Genomic DNA, 15,557 nt, shown 5'->3' with positions numbered 1-15,557 from the left:
AACTGCACCAATAAGTTCTCATAAACCCACCTCACTGCCCCCAACTGCACCAATAAGTCCCCATAAATCCACCTCATAAACCCACCTCACTGCCCCCCAGCTGCACCAATAAGTCCTCATAAACCCACCGCACTGCTCCCAGCTGCACCAATAAGTCCTCATAAACCCACCTCACTGCCCCCAACTGCACCAATAAGTCCTCATAAACCCACCTCACTGCCCCCAACTGCACCAGTAAGTCCTCATAAACCCACCTCACTGCTCCCAGCTGCACCAATAAGTCCTCATAAACCCACCTCACTGCTCCCAGCTGCACCAATAAGTCCTCATAAACCCACCTCACTGCCCCCAACTGCACCAGTAAGTCCTCATAAACCCACCTCACTGCCCCCAACTGCACCAATAAGTCCTCATAAACCCACCTCACTGCTCCCAACTGCACCAATAAGTCCTCATAAACCCACCTCACTGCTCCCAGCTGCACCAATAAGTCCTCATAAATCCACCTCATAAACCCACCTCACTGCCCCCAACTGCACCAATAAGTCCTCATAAACCCACCTCACTGCCCCCAACTGCACCAATAAGTTCTCATAAACCCACCTCACTGCCCCCAGCTGCACCAATAAGTCCTCATAAACCCACCTCATAAACCCACATCACTGCCCCCAACTGCACCAATAAGTCCTCATAAACCCGCCTCACTGCCCCCAACTGCACCAGTAAATCCTCATAAACTCACCTCACTGCCCCCAACTGCACCAATAAGTCCTCATAAACCCACCTCATAAACCCACCTCACTGCTCCCAGCTGCACCAATAAGTCCTCATAAACCCACCTCACTGCCCCCAACTGCACCAGTAAGTCCTCATAAACCCACCTCACTGCCCCCAACTGCACCAGTAAGTCCTCATAAACCCACCTCACTGCTCCCAGCTGCACCAATAAGTCCTCATAAACCCACCTCACTGCTCCCAGCTGCACCAATAAGTCCTCATAAACCCACCTCACTGCCCCCAACTGCACCAGTAAGTCCTCATAAACCCATCTCACTGCCCCCAACTGCACCAATAAGTCCTCATAAACCCACCTCACTGCTCCCAACTGCACCAATAAGTCCTCATAAACCCACCTCACTGCTCCCAGCTGCACCAATAAGTCCTCATAAATCCACCTCATAAACCCACCTCACTGCCCCCAACTGCACCAATAAGTCCTCATAAACCCACCTCACTGCCCCCAACTGCACCAATAAGTTCTCATAAACCCACCTCACTGCCCCCAGCTGCACCAATAAGTCCTCATAAACCCACCTCATAAACCCACCTCACTGCCCCCAACTGCACCAATAAGTCCTCATAAACCCGCCTCACTGCCCCCAACTGCACCAGTAAATCCTCATAAACTCACCTCACTGCCCCCAACTGCACCAATAGGTCCTCATAAACCCACCTCATAAACCCACCTCACTGCTCCCAGCTGCACCAATAAGTCCTCATAAACCCACCTCACTGCCCCCAACTGCACCAGTAAGTCCTCATAAACCCACCTCACTGCCCCCAACTGCACCAGTAAGTTCTCATAAACCCACCTCACTGCCCCCAGCTGCACCAATAAGTCCTCATAAAACCACCTCACTGCCCCCAACTGCACCAGTAAGTCCTCATAAACCCACCTCACTGCCCCCAACTGCACCAGTAAGTCCTCATAAACCCACCTCACTGCCCCCAACTGCACCAATAAGTCCTCATAAACCCACCTCACTGCCCCCAACTGCACCAATAAGTCCTCATAAACCCACCTCATAAACCCACCTCACTGCTCCCAGCTGCACCAATAAGTCCTCATAAACCCACCTCACTGCCCCCAACTGCACCAGTAAGTCCTCATAAATCCACCTCACTGCCCCCAACTGCACCAATAAGTCCTCATAAACCCATCTCACTGCCCCCAACTGCACCAGTAAGTCCTCATAAACCCACCTCACTGCCCCCAACTGCACCAGTAAGTCCTCATAAACCAACCTCACTGCCCCCAGCTGCACCAATAAGTCCTCATAAACCCACCTCACTGCCCCCAACTGCACCAGTAAGTCCTCATAAACCCACCTCACTGCCCCCAACTGCACCAGTAAGTCCTCATAAACCCACCTCACTGCCCCCAACTGCACCAGTAAGTCCTCATAAACCCACCTCACTGCCCCCAACTGCACCAATAAGTCCTCATAAACCCACCTCATAAACCCACCTCACTGCTCCCAGCTGCACCAATAAGTCCTCATAAACCCACCTCACTGCCCCCAACTGCACCAGTAAGTCCTCATAAATCCATCTCACTGCCCCCAACTGCACCAATAAGTCCTCATAAACCCACCTCACTGCCCCCAACTGCACCAGTAAGTCCTCATAAACCCACCTCACTGCCCCCAACTGCACCAGTAAGTCCTCATAAATCCACCTCACTGCCCCCAACGGCACCAGATCTGGGACTTGATCCTGCACCAGTCCATGTCATCTTATTCATTATGGTCTGAAAGGCCTGAGACGTTTTAGGACTAAGGGCACTGGACTTTTTTTTGTAACACACATTTTGAAAAAGCTTAACTTACCCGTTAAGCTTATTAACATGGCTGTGTGAAAAATCCTACTGATAACGCCACAATCATTTTTGGGAGATTTCAATACATATAGACAGTAGATATGACTCAGCTAAATGTACACAGATGTATTTCTATGTTCGATTGTGATCTTTCATTTTCATATATTTTTCTCATCAATTACCTATTTTGATCAGGTCCCATCATAGATAGAGCATAGGGTAAATTAATGGACTGAGGCTTAAGACAACGTTGCATCCCAAATTGCACCCTATTCCCTATGTAGTGCACTACTTTTTACCAAAGTAGTGCACTACACTACTGGTCAAATGTAGTGCAATATATAGGGGAAAGGGTGTCATGTGGAATGCAACCCAAAATCTTGCATCCTCTCCTCATGACATTTCAACATGCTGCTCCTCTCATCTAGGAAGGGTGAGCTGGTTTTAATTGTCCAGGCGGCTGAGTCTGAGAAAGGGATCGAAGTGAGGAAGCTCTTTAAGGTAGCCTGCGGGTTAGGGATTGAGACAGAACGAGGAGGAGTCACACACACAGTGACTTGTGGGTTGAGAGAGAGGAAAGGTCAGAAGAGCCCTGTGCCCCTGCTCCAGCAAGATAAGGAAATCAATCCCTCTGTGCCTCTGTTACCTGGTGTACATTACCATACCCTCCTCAGCTCTTCCCTCTTCTTCAGATCCTCCTCAGTCGAATAGACAACACCAGGGAGTCGATGTGATTTAAATCCAGGCCCAGGGGCGAGACAGAGAGAGATAGACAGAGAGAGAGGGAGAAAATGAGAGCGATAGAGAGAGAGAAAGACAGAGACAGAGAAAGAGAGAGATAGAGAGGGAGAAAGACAGAGAAAGAGAGAGAGGAAGAGGGAGAAAAAGAGGAGAGTGTGAGAGAGACTTACTCCACTTCAGGTAGATACTTCCTCTCTACCTCTCCTGGTAGAGAGGTTCAGATTCAGTTCATTCAGAAATGGATGACTAGATCTATGAACTACTGCCTGTCTGTCTGTCTCCATATCACCACTAGACATATAGACCATACTGGTTCCTCCAGGCCAGGTTCATTGCCTTTCATCGTATGCCATTTAGTGACCATCTTTTTTTTACCGGGCCTGTTTTTATCTTTACATCGCTCTCTTTCCATAGAGACCTTGGTTTACGTTCCAAAATTGCAACCTATTCCCTATAGTCATAGGGCTTTGATCAAAAGTATTGCGCTATATAGTGAATAGGGTGCTATTTGGGGCAGCATGCCTTACCTGTGCATGTTAAAGTAGGAATGATTGATGCATCTTTACATGTGTTTATTGAGCAGGCTGAGAAGGGCGATGCATGGTTGCCATCCGGGGGTGGAGTCATATTAGCATTTTGGTCGAGCCATTGTTCACGCCATCAAGACAGTTTTACAAGCTAACGCCTCCGATGATTGATTCTGATGCATCATTCACACGTTTTTCCACAAAAGACACAGAATGTTTGGAGAACTGTGATTCCGGAATTGATACATAAATCAATAGGGGGAAACTTTTTTTCCAAAATGAAAAAATAAATATGGAAAGTACTTTTGGGGTTTGTTGTCAGCCACGGGGATTACAGAAGTACTAATGTGTTGATTTACCTTTTCATCTGAATTCCCAGGTAGACTCTGTAAACATGCAGAGTTCTATTTTCTGCTCTCTGCTTTCCTCCCTATACCGCCCCTGTTTGTTCATCCATAGAACAGAAGGGAGGGATAGTTGTAAAAGATCGACAGAATTGATTATGGAAGTTAAACCCAGGAGACCCCTGTATGAGAACACAGCTTCCCCTGCTTACAGCTATTGATTTTCTCCTGTGATAGTGAGATCTATCATTGTGAATAAAAGAGGCGAGGTGGTATCTCCTCAGTGGAGATATCTGTTGCTGGCTGCATAAATGGGTAGTTTCAGATGATTTGTGGATTAGGTTTCCCGCCGATTGTTGTCACAGCCCGATTCATATCTCACACCGGACCAACAATGGGGCCTAAATCGCACTTCGACCGCCGTCATAGATATCACCATCTATAGCACAAAAGAGCCAAAAAACATAATGGTTTGTTACAGAGTAGTGTCTTACTGGGTATGTATCTTCTTTGTTATGTGCTTGTTTGCTGCAACCAAGTACTCTGTGTCACTCGTTAGTTTTTTTCTCTTTTTCTTTCTTTCTTTCTTTCTTTCTTTCTTTCTTTCTTTCTTTCTTTCTTTCTTTCTTTCTTTCTTTCTTTCTTTCTTTCTTTCTTTCATCACAGTGATAAATTGTGGTGACCCTGGTGTTCCAGCCAATGGGATGAGGTATGGAGAGGACTTTGCTATTGGTCAGAACATCACCTTCCTGTGTGCGCCAGGATACATCATGGAGGCTGACAGCTCACCCGTGCGCACCTGCACCTCCAATGGTACCTGGAGTGGCATCATGGCATCCTGCAAAGGTGAGGCCTAGCAACACATGTGTAGCATGATGTACTTCATTACCCATAATGCTCTGTGGAACATGTCTTAATAACATTCTGGCATCATGACATCCTTCAAAGACAGGGCCCATCAACACTCAGGCTATGCCCGGCGTTGTACACACTTCCCTTTAGAGGGTACTACTTTTAGCTAGAACCCTATGAGCCTTTGGTTTGTTTCTGTTGCTACTTCAATTTGAGTGTTGGAATATGTGTATCTACATCTTAGAATATAGTTCAATGACGCCCAGTCTCAGGGACGAAATAATCAAGGTTGGCATTGTCACAGAGTTTCAATACAGATTGTTATAGCTTATTCACAGTAACGCTGAACACCTGCTGGTTTCCTTCCCACACTGGTTGCCTGAGCAACAGCAGCCTAGATGTCGTTGTGTCCTGCTAGCAGTCACAGAGGAAGAGTTTAAATACAGGATAGCATTGTGCTTTGGTTTGTTATTGTAATATCCTGTCTTGTTGTTGTTGACACTATATGCCAGGCAGAAAAGGTTTCTCTTCTTCATAAAAAAGCTTTCTCAACTTGCATAAAATGCTGCTTTGTATTACCATTATCTTGGACAAATTACAATTAACACAGATATGGCCATCCATTTGAACAGGTTATAGTTGAATCTCTTGGCTCTGTGAGAGAGTGTGTTGTACATACATATGTAACAGCTGCAGAGTGATATCTTGGTGCAGTACATTCTTATGATGCACAGTTGGATCTATGAATATGGATGTTAAAGTGTCGGGAAGCAAACTGAAAATGGAACTGGCTGGGTGAAAGTCTGACATTGGCTTTTAACAAAAATATGTGTGTGTGTGTGTGTGTGTGTGTGTGTGTGTGTGTGTGTGTGTGTGTGTGTGTGTGTGTGTGTGTGTGTGTGTGTGTGTGTGTGTGTGTGTGTGTGTGTGTGTGTGTGTGTGTGTGTGTGTGTGTGTGTGTGTGTGTGTGTGTGCGTGCGTGCGTGCGTGCGTGCGTGCGTGCGTGCGTGCGTGCGTGCGTGCGTGCGTGCGTGCGTGCGTGCGTGCGTGCGTGCGTGCGTGCGTGCGTGCGTGCGTGCGTGCGTGCGTGCGTGCGTGCGTGGTGTACGTGCTTGTGTGTGTGTTTACGTGTACTGTATAAGTATGTGAGAATATTTGTGTTCTGCGCCTGTGAAATGCAGGAGCTGTCACAGCAGCTGTGAAACCACTGCATAAACATATAATTCATTAGCTTAGTACAAGGCAAGCTGGTCTACTCTCAATGGACGAGCCACCAAGCATGTCCAATACTAATTCAGAATATTAATAGAACATTTGGGAACTTATTACACGTTTATGGCTTTTATTACCTGAGCACATAGATGACAATAAGAACAGCCAATGGGCTTGACAAATGTGTTTGTTTTTATAGTCAGCTGATTAATTGGGAGGGAATCACTACCCTCTCAATCAAAGAGTTCTGGTGAAAAGTAGTGCACTATATAGGGAATAGGGTACCAATGGGCTCTGGTGAAAAGTAGTGCACTATATAGGGAATACGGTGCTATTTTGGACGCAACTAAAGTCTCCCCCTGCAATTTGACAACGTTGCTTTAAACCTACCACCAATTTGTCTTGTAACTATATGCCAGCTCCCACATGAGGTTCCTTCAAGATATCACCCCCCCCTCCCGCATAAGAATTGACACGCCTGCCCAACACCCACCAAGCCTAGCTGGTAATCTACAAACACTGAGATTTCCCCCATCAAAATAGAATCCTAATTCTCCTGGATTACCCCTCTATGAACTCTGCATATCCCACTCGTGCTGTTCCTGCTCAAATGCCTACCTACGGTGCTTTTTCTGTTATCCACTGAGAGCAGTATCCATGGTGCACTATTTTGGAAAGCCTATCTTACTGCTATTCGGTGAGAGGAGTGTGTTTATTGTACAGTCTGCTGGAAAATATATTTCTGCCCACAGTGTTCTGGAAAGCCTTATCTGCTGTTACTCTAATTCAGTGAGAGGAGTATACCTGTCTCCACATAGTGGTTGGCAGAAGTCAGTGTGAATAACAGACATGGGAGAGAGAGAGACTCACTCTACAGAGTGCAACATGAGTCATCCAGCCTATCCCTCTCACCCACTCAAGCGTGGCGTAGGCTGGGGCGCAGCGAGACTCCCAGGCAGCTCTCAGACAAACAAACAGTCCCTTTGACTTTCTCTGCCTCCCTGACGTCGCCCCCCCCCCCCCCCCAACACTTTCATGTTTGTTTAGACAGTCATTGTCTGCACCCCAAATGGAACTCTATTCCCTATATAGTGCACTCCGTAGCTATTGGGTATGCAGTCGTCATGACACCAGGAGGCTAGTGGTCTGAGAGAAAAACATTAGTTCTGTTTCAGTTAGACAGCTGGCAGTAAATGTCCACTAAGGGTGACATTATATAGCTATACTACATGGTCATGCTTCGCACAGCCACAAATATTCCTTAGACCTAATTTCCTAAGATTTTGTTGTTGAGAATGTGTTGTTTTAGTTGTTAGCCTGGCTGTGGCCCTTTTCCAAAGGTTTCTTGTGTGTTCGCTGTTTGCTTTAATGCCATGAATGGAATGGTAAAGTATAATTCATCCCTAATTGATTCATGAGATTCCTTACAGGGATAACGAGGGTTAAGTAAGAGAGTAATTCAGCATTAACTACAGTATTACACAGAGAGTAAACTCCCTCTCTCCTTTGCCTTTCTGTCCTCCCTCCCCTCTCTCTCATCCTCCCTATCCCTGTCCTCTATCCAACTACACCCACCCTCTTTCCTCTTTCTCACCCCTCTCTCCCTCTCCTCTCCCCCCATAGCGGTGACCTGCGCGGCACCCTCTGCCATCTCCAATGGGGTACTGGAGGGCACAGACTTTGAGTGGGGCACTAGTGTGAGCTACAGCTGCTCCCCCGGGTACGAGCTGTCCTTCCCTGCCATCCTCACCTGCGTGGGCAACGGCACCTGGAACGGAATGGTGCCTCAGTGCCTACGTGAGTAGCACGCACCTCTCCTCTCCTCTTCTTTCCTGTTCTTTTGTTTTCTGTTATTTTGTGCTCCTCTCTCGCTCTCTCTCGCTCTCTCTCTCGCTCTCGCTCTCTCTCTTGCTGTCTCTTTCTCTCTCTCGCTCTCTCTCTTGCTATCTCTTGTTCTCGCTCGCTCGCTCTCTCTCGCTCTCTCTCTCTCTTTCTCTCTCTCTTTCTCTCTCTCTTTCTTTCTCTCTTTCTCTATTGCTCTCTCTTGCTCTCTCTTGCTCTCTTGCTCTCTCTTGCTCTCGCTCTCTCACTCTCTCCTCCCTCTCCCTCTCGTGGTGTTTTCCACTCTCTCGCACATCGATGCAACTTCACACTCTCCGCAAGTAGTACTAACACTCAGTGTACCTGTGAAATTGACATTTTGTCGCATTCTTCATGTACTTGTTTCCTTGTTTCAGTTTGACAAATATGTCCACAGTATCTATAGTTCTATGACTCCATAGATAGTCAGTGACTTTTAGTGGTGATTTAATTTTAAAACCAATTGCCTAAACTTTATTAGAAAAGGTTAGAAAAAAGGGTAGCACTTTAGTTTACAGTGCTGAATTAACAGGGTAAAAACAGGGAAATAACACGGCAACAACAAGGTAACAACTAGGTAATAACCCATTCATAGTTAGTATATAGTTGCTAAATAACGATGTAAAGTGTGCCAAAATTATATAGTGTGAAGACTTTTACTGGTTGTTATGTAGAAAGATAAATTCATTACTTTATTAAGAACTATAAATAGCAGGTAATAAGCACAAGTTATGTAGAAAGTATTCAATGCTATGTCACCTTTTCTCAGCAGATTCATACAAACTATGAACAGTTGATTATCGTGTTGTTACCTTTTTGTTTCCTGTTATTTCGCTGTCGATACCATGTTCATTTCCTGTCGTTACCGTGTTATTTCCCTGGTGTTACTGTGTTATTTCCCTGTTGTTACCATGTTATTTCCCTGTTGTTTCATGTTATTTCCCTGTTGTTACCATGTTATTTCCCTGTTGTTTCATGTTATTTCCCTGTTGTTACCATGTTATTTCCCTACTGTTACTGTGTTATTTCCCTATTGTTACTGTGTTATTTCCCTGTTGTTACCATGTTATTTCCATGTTGTTACCATGTTATTTCCCTGTTGTTACTGTGCTATTTCCCTATTGTTACTGTATTATTCCCCTGTTGTTACCATGTTATTTCCCTGTTGTTACTATGTTATTTCCCTGTTGTTACCATGTTATGTCCCTGTTGTTACCATGTTATTTCCCTGTTGTTACCATGTTATTTCCCTGTTGTTACCATGTAATTTCCCTGTTGTTACTGTGTTATTTCCCTGTTGTTACCATGTTATTTCCCTGTTGTTACCATGTAATTTCCCTGTTGTTACCATGTTATTTCCCTGTTGTTACCATGTAATTTCCCTGTTGTTACTGTGTTATTTCCCTGTTGTTACCATGTTATTTCCCTGTTGTTACCATGTTATGTCCCTGTTGTTACCATGTTATTTCCCTGTTGTTACCATGTAATTTCCCTGTTGTTACTGTGTTATTTCCCTGTTGTTACCATGTTATTTCCCTGTTGTTACCATATTATTGCCCTCTTGTTTCTTGTTATTTCCATGTTGTTACCATCTTATTTTCCTGTTGTTAGCGCGTTATTTCCCGCTAACAAGGACTGTGCCCCTTTCCTTCTCCATGGCCGACGTGAGTAAGACATTTAAACCCTCGCAAGGCTGCTGGCCCAGACGGCATCCCTAGCCACGTCCTCAGAGCATGCGCAGACCAGCTGGCTGGTGTGTTTACGGACATGTTAATTTGCTCCCTATCCCAGTCTGCTGTCCCCACATGCTTCAAGATGGCCAACATTGTTCCTGTACCCAAGAAGGCAAAGGTAACTGAACTAAATGACTATCGCCACGTAGCACTCACTTCTGTCATCATGAAGTGCTTTGCGAGACTAGTCAAGGATTATATCACCTCCACCTTACCGGCCACCCTAGACCCACTTCAGTTTGCATACCGCACCAACAGGTCCACAGATGATGCAATCGCCATCACACTGCACACTGCCCTAACCCATCTGGACAAGAGGAATACCTATGTAAGAATGCTGTTTATTGACTACAGCTCAGCATTCAACACCATAGTACCCTCCAAGCTCATCACCAAGCTGGAGGCCCTGGGTCTCAACCCCGCCCTGTGCAATTGGATCCTGGACTTTCTGACGTGCTTTCCCCAGGTGGTGAAGGTAGGAAACAACATCTCCACTTCGCTGACCCTCAACACTGGGGCCCCACAAGGGCCACACTGGGGCTCCCTGTTCACCCACGACTGCATGGCCATGCACGCCTCCAACTCAATCATCAAGTTTGCAGACGACACAACAGTAGTGGGCTTGATTACCAACAACGACGAGACAGCTTACAGGGAGGAAGTGAGGGCACTCGGAGTGTGGTGTCAGGAAAACAACCTCTCACTCAACAAAACAAAGGAGATGATCATGGACTTCAGGAAACAGCAGAGGGAGCGCCCCCTTATCCACATCGAAGGGACAGCAGCGGAGAAGTTTTTTTTAAGTTCCTCGACGTACATATCACAGACAAACTGAAATGGTCCACCCACACAGACAGTGTTGTGAAGAAGGCACAACAGCGCCTCTTCGACCTCAGGAGGCTGAAGAAATCTGTCTTGTCAGCTAAAACCCTGCTAAACTTTTATAGATGCACAATCGAGAGCATCCTGTCGGGCTGTATCACAGCATGGTACGGCAACTGCACCGCCCTCAACCGCAACTGCACCGCCCTCAACCGCAACTGCACCGCCCTCATATGTATATACTGTACCTTATACAATCTATTGCACCTTGCCTATGCCGCTCAGCCATCGCTCATCCATATATTTATATGTACATATTCTTATTCACCCCTTTAGATTTGTGTGTATTAGGTAGTTGTTGGGGAATTGTTAGATTACTTGTTAGATATGACTGCACTGTCGGAACTAGAAGCACAAGCATTTCGCTACACTCGCATTAACATCTGCTAACCATGTGTATGTGACAATAAAATGTTATTTGTTACCGTGTTATTTCCCTGTTGTTACTGTGTTATTTCCCCATTGTTTACTGTTATTTCCCTTTTGTTACGTGTTCTTTCCCTGTTGTTTCCTGATATTTCTCTCTTATTACCGTGTTATTTCCCTGTTGTTACCGTGTTATTTCCCTCTTGTTTCTGTTATTTCCCTGTCGTTACCCTGTTATTTCCATCTTGTTACAGTGTTATTTCCCTGTTGTTACAGTGTTATTTCCCTGTTGTTTTATGATGGCACCGGAGGGTAGGGCTGCCGTCTTATTGGCTCTCAACCAATCATGCTATTTTGTTTTTGTTTTTTTGCATTGTTCGTAAATTATTTTGTACATAATGTTGCTGCCCCGTGATTCGCTGGAGAAGGAAACTGAGGTTTCGAGGGAAAAGATCAGGGTGCCTTGCGAAGATCAGGTGACAAGTTGCTAATCTGCCCTTTCCTTCTGTTCTGATAGCTAACGTTCAAGCGCTGGAAAATAAATGGGACGAACTGAAAGCACGTATATCCTACCAACGGGACATTAAAAACTGTAATATATTATGTTTCACCGAGTCGTGGCTGAACGACAACATTAAGAACATAGAGCTGGCGGGTTATACACTCTAGATGTAAGACAGAACAGCAGCCTCTGGTAAGACATGCGGTGGGGGCCTATGCATTTATGTAAAAAACAGCTGGTGCACGATATCTAAGGAAGTCTCAAGGTTTTGCTCGCCTGAAGTAGAGTAACTTATGATAAGCTGTAGACCACACTATCTACCTAAAGGTCTCATCTGTATTTTTCATAGCTGTCTACATATCACCACAGAGCGAGGCTGGCACTAAAACCGCACTAAATTAGCTGTATTCCGCCATAAGCAAACAGGAAAACGCTCATCCAGAGACGGTGCTCCTAGTGGCCGGGGACTTTAATGCAGGGAAATTTAAATCACTTTTACCGATATTCTATCAGCATGTTAAATGTGCAACCAGAGGGAAAAAATTCTAGACAACCGCTACTCCACAAACAGAAACGCGTACAAAGCTCTCCCTCGCACTCCATTTGGCAAATCTGACCATAACTCCTGATTCCTGCTTACAAGCAAAAATTAAAGCAGGAAGCACCAGTGACTCGGTCTATAAAAAAGTGGTCAGATGAAGCAGATGCTAAACTACAGGACTGTTTTGCTAGCACAGACTGGAATATGTTCCGGAGTTCTTCCGATGGCATTGAAGAGTACACCACATCAGTCACTGGCTTTATCAATAAGTTCATCGAGGACATCATCCCCACAGTGACTGTACGTACATACCCCAACCAGAAGCCATGGATTACAGGCAACATTTGCACTGAGCTAAAGTGGAGAGCTGCCGCTTTCAAGGAGTGGGACTCTAACCCGGAAACTTATAAGAAATCGTGCTATGCCGTCCCGACGAACCATCACACAGGTAAAGCGTCAATGCAGGACTAAGATCGAATTATACTAAACCGGCTCCGACACTTGTCGGATGTGGCAGGGCTTGCAAACTATTATAGACTACAAAGAGAAGCACAGCCAAGAGCTGCCCAGTGACACGAGCCTAGCAGACGAGCTAAATAACTTCTATGCTCGCTTCGAGGCAAGTAACACTGAAACATGCATGAGAGCATCAGCTGTTCTGGATGACTGTGTGATCATGCTCTCTGCAGCCGATGTGAGTAAGACCTTTAAACAGGTCAACATTCACAAAGCCGCTGGGCCAGATGGATTACCAGGACGTGTACTCCGAGCATGTGCTGACCAACCTCTCTCTGTCTGAGTCTGTAATACCAACATGTTTCAAGCAGACCTCCAAGAACACCCAAGAACACTAAGGTAACCTGCCTAAATGACTACCAACCCGTACCACTCACGTCTGTAGCCATGAAATGCTTTGAAAGGCTGGTCATGACTCACATTAACACCATTATCCCAGAAACCCTAGACCCACTCCAATTTGCATACCGCCCCAACAGATCCACAGATGATGCAATCTCTATTACACTCCACACTGCCCTTTCCCACCTGGACAAAAGGAACACCTATGTGAGAATGCTATTCATTGACTACAGCTCAGCGTTCAACACCATAGTGGCCTCAAAGCTCATCACTAAGCTAAGGACCCTGGGACTATACACCTCCCTCTGCAACTGGATCCTGGACTTCCTGATGGGCCGCCCCCAGGCAGTAAGGGTAGGTAACAACACATCCGCCACGCTGATCCTCAACACGGGGGCCCCTTAGGGGTGCGTGCTCAGTGCCCTCCTGTACTCCCTGTTCACTCATGACTGCACAGCCAGGCACAACTCCAACACCATCATTAAGTTTGCTGATGAGACAACAGTGTAGTGGAGAAGGTTGACAGCTTCAAGTTCCTTGGCGTCCATATCACCAATAAACTAACATGGCCAAGCACACCAAGACAGTCGTGAAGAGGGCACGACAAAACCTTTTCCCCCTCAGGAGACTGAAAAGATGTGTCATGTGTCCTCGGATCCTCAAAAGGTTTTACAGCTGCACCATCGAGAGCATGCTGACGGGTTGCATCACTGCCTGGTGTGGCAACTGCTCGGCCTCCGACCGCAAGGCGCTACAGAGTGTCGTGTCTTTGCTATGCCGGATTAAGTGTTATGACATGCTATTCTATAAAATACTTTCTCCGTAATTAATACTACCTGATTGAACTAATCATGTAAATATAATTAACTAGAGAGGAGGGGCACCACAAAATAATATTTATAGAGCTGTTATCTTCCGAATAAACTCTTAATGACCTAATAATATTTTACATCAATAGCAGTCAATATTAATCGTCATCTTATTCACTCTCATCTGAAAGTTGTAAATTCTTGGTTATCTTCACGAACCCTGGCTAACAAGTTGAATCAGCAATACAAAATTGGGTTTAATTATTTATTTACTAAATACCTAACTAATCACACAGAATCACACATACACAATTAAATCATAACTTGATTACAAATTGGCGTCATAAAGGAAAACGTCCCTAGCGGGCGGAACAGATATGACAGCTTGTTACACAAAAGAAAAGGGGCTGGGTTTTAGTGAAAGAGCGGGAAGACTGAGGAACAAAGGGCGAAGCTGTGCTATAATAAATACAATAAATGCATTCTAAATTACCGCCCATTTGGAAAAGGAAAATGCAATAAATATTTACTCTGAGCTGCGGTTCAGTAGGTTGGTAGTAGATGGAAGGCCGTGTTGCCCAACCGGGTCCGTTGTCCTTTGAAGAATGTCTGTTGCTGCGCTGAGTGGTAGACTGGATACTCTGTCTGTCCTAATTTACGTTTGCAGCTGCTGTTGCTTACAACGTCTAGGAGGTATCACTTCTATAGTCAATAAGATTTCAAAGTTCATACCAGTCGCAACCAAAGCTCATGCTGAGGTTGGTTTCGTTCGGTAGTGATTACCTGAACCATTCTGACATCGGATCGTCACCCTAATGTACCCGGAACCGAAGGTTAAATCTTCGTCAATGGCTTATATAGTGGAGGGAGAGGGGTGTGTCTGAAAAGTTTGTAACCCATGTCTCTTCACAGGGGCGGGCCACTGGTTGAGCAAACTTATGAAAACCCAAATCTCTCATTTGGAAGCTAAAATTACATTTAATCTCTTCACAAATAATTTCATATTCAAACATTTGAATATAACAACAATTCCATGTGAATCCGATACCTCTGATGTTTAGACTTTCCACAGTAGAGTTTATGTCATTCTATCATTGATGAGAATGTGCCAGAGGGCAACCGAACTGACATAATATACCTTAAGTACCACCTCATATGTTCAGTTGGTCGGATTACCAGAATATAGTTCATTTCCCCCCCAACGTCTGATGTTCCCAGAATCTCTATGTTAACCAAAGGGGCTAATGTCACATCAGTAAAGTAGGGAGAGGAACGAGGGGGGGGGGGGAAGAGGTATTTATGACTGTCATAAACCTACCCCCAGGCCAACGTCATGACAAGTGGGTAGTGTGTACGGCCCAGCACATCACTGGGGCCAAGCTGCCTGCCATCCAGGACCTCTATACCAAGCGGTGTCAGAGGAAGGCCCTAAAAATTGTCAAAGACTTCAGCCACCCAAGTCATAGACTGTTCTCTCTGCTACCACACGGCAAGCCTCTCAGCTCTCAAGTCTCTCAGCCTCTGCCAACCCATCTGTCAGTCTCCGTATGACAGAGTGAAGAGCGGAGGGGGTAATCGTTAGTAATCTGCACATAATTAATTAGTTCTTATCTGCCTGCCCCAGTGGGTCATCAGACAGGGCTTCAAACGAGAGTCGGCGGAGGGGTCGAGGGGGTGAAGAGGAGGAGGATGTAGAGGGGTGGAGAGGTGAAGGGGAGGAGGAGGATGTAG

The 15,557-nt window shown here is 45.7% G+C and overlaps 1 protein-coding gene across 2 annotated transcripts in view; it reads left to right on the top strand.

Moving 5' to 3' along the window:
* The window catches only part of LOC139559367 (CUB and sushi domain-containing protein 3-like), a 700,638-nt gene that overhangs the window by 653,288 nt on the left and 31,793 nt on the right, over window positions 1–15,557 (top strand). For both annotated transcript variants that reach the window (XM_071375335.1, XM_071375334.1), the window contains exons 59-60: window positions 4,878–5,057; window positions 7,899–8,072. In XM_071375335.1, the coding sequence (XP_071231436.1) occupies window positions 4,878–5,057; window positions 7,899–8,072 (354 nt within the window). The remainder of the gene's footprint in view (window positions 1–4,877; window positions 5,058–7,898; window positions 8,073–15,557) is intronic.

This window comes from Salvelinus alpinus, chromosome 29 (assembly GCF_045679555.1).
Source record: "Salvelinus alpinus chromosome 29, SLU_Salpinus.1, whole genome shotgun sequence".
Lineage (NCBI taxonomy): Eukaryota > Metazoa > Chordata > Actinopteri > Salmoniformes > Salmonidae > Salvelinus > Salvelinus alpinus.
The sequence above is the reverse complement of the archived record's forward strand: the minus strand, read 5'-3'. Positions and strand labels throughout refer to the sequence as shown.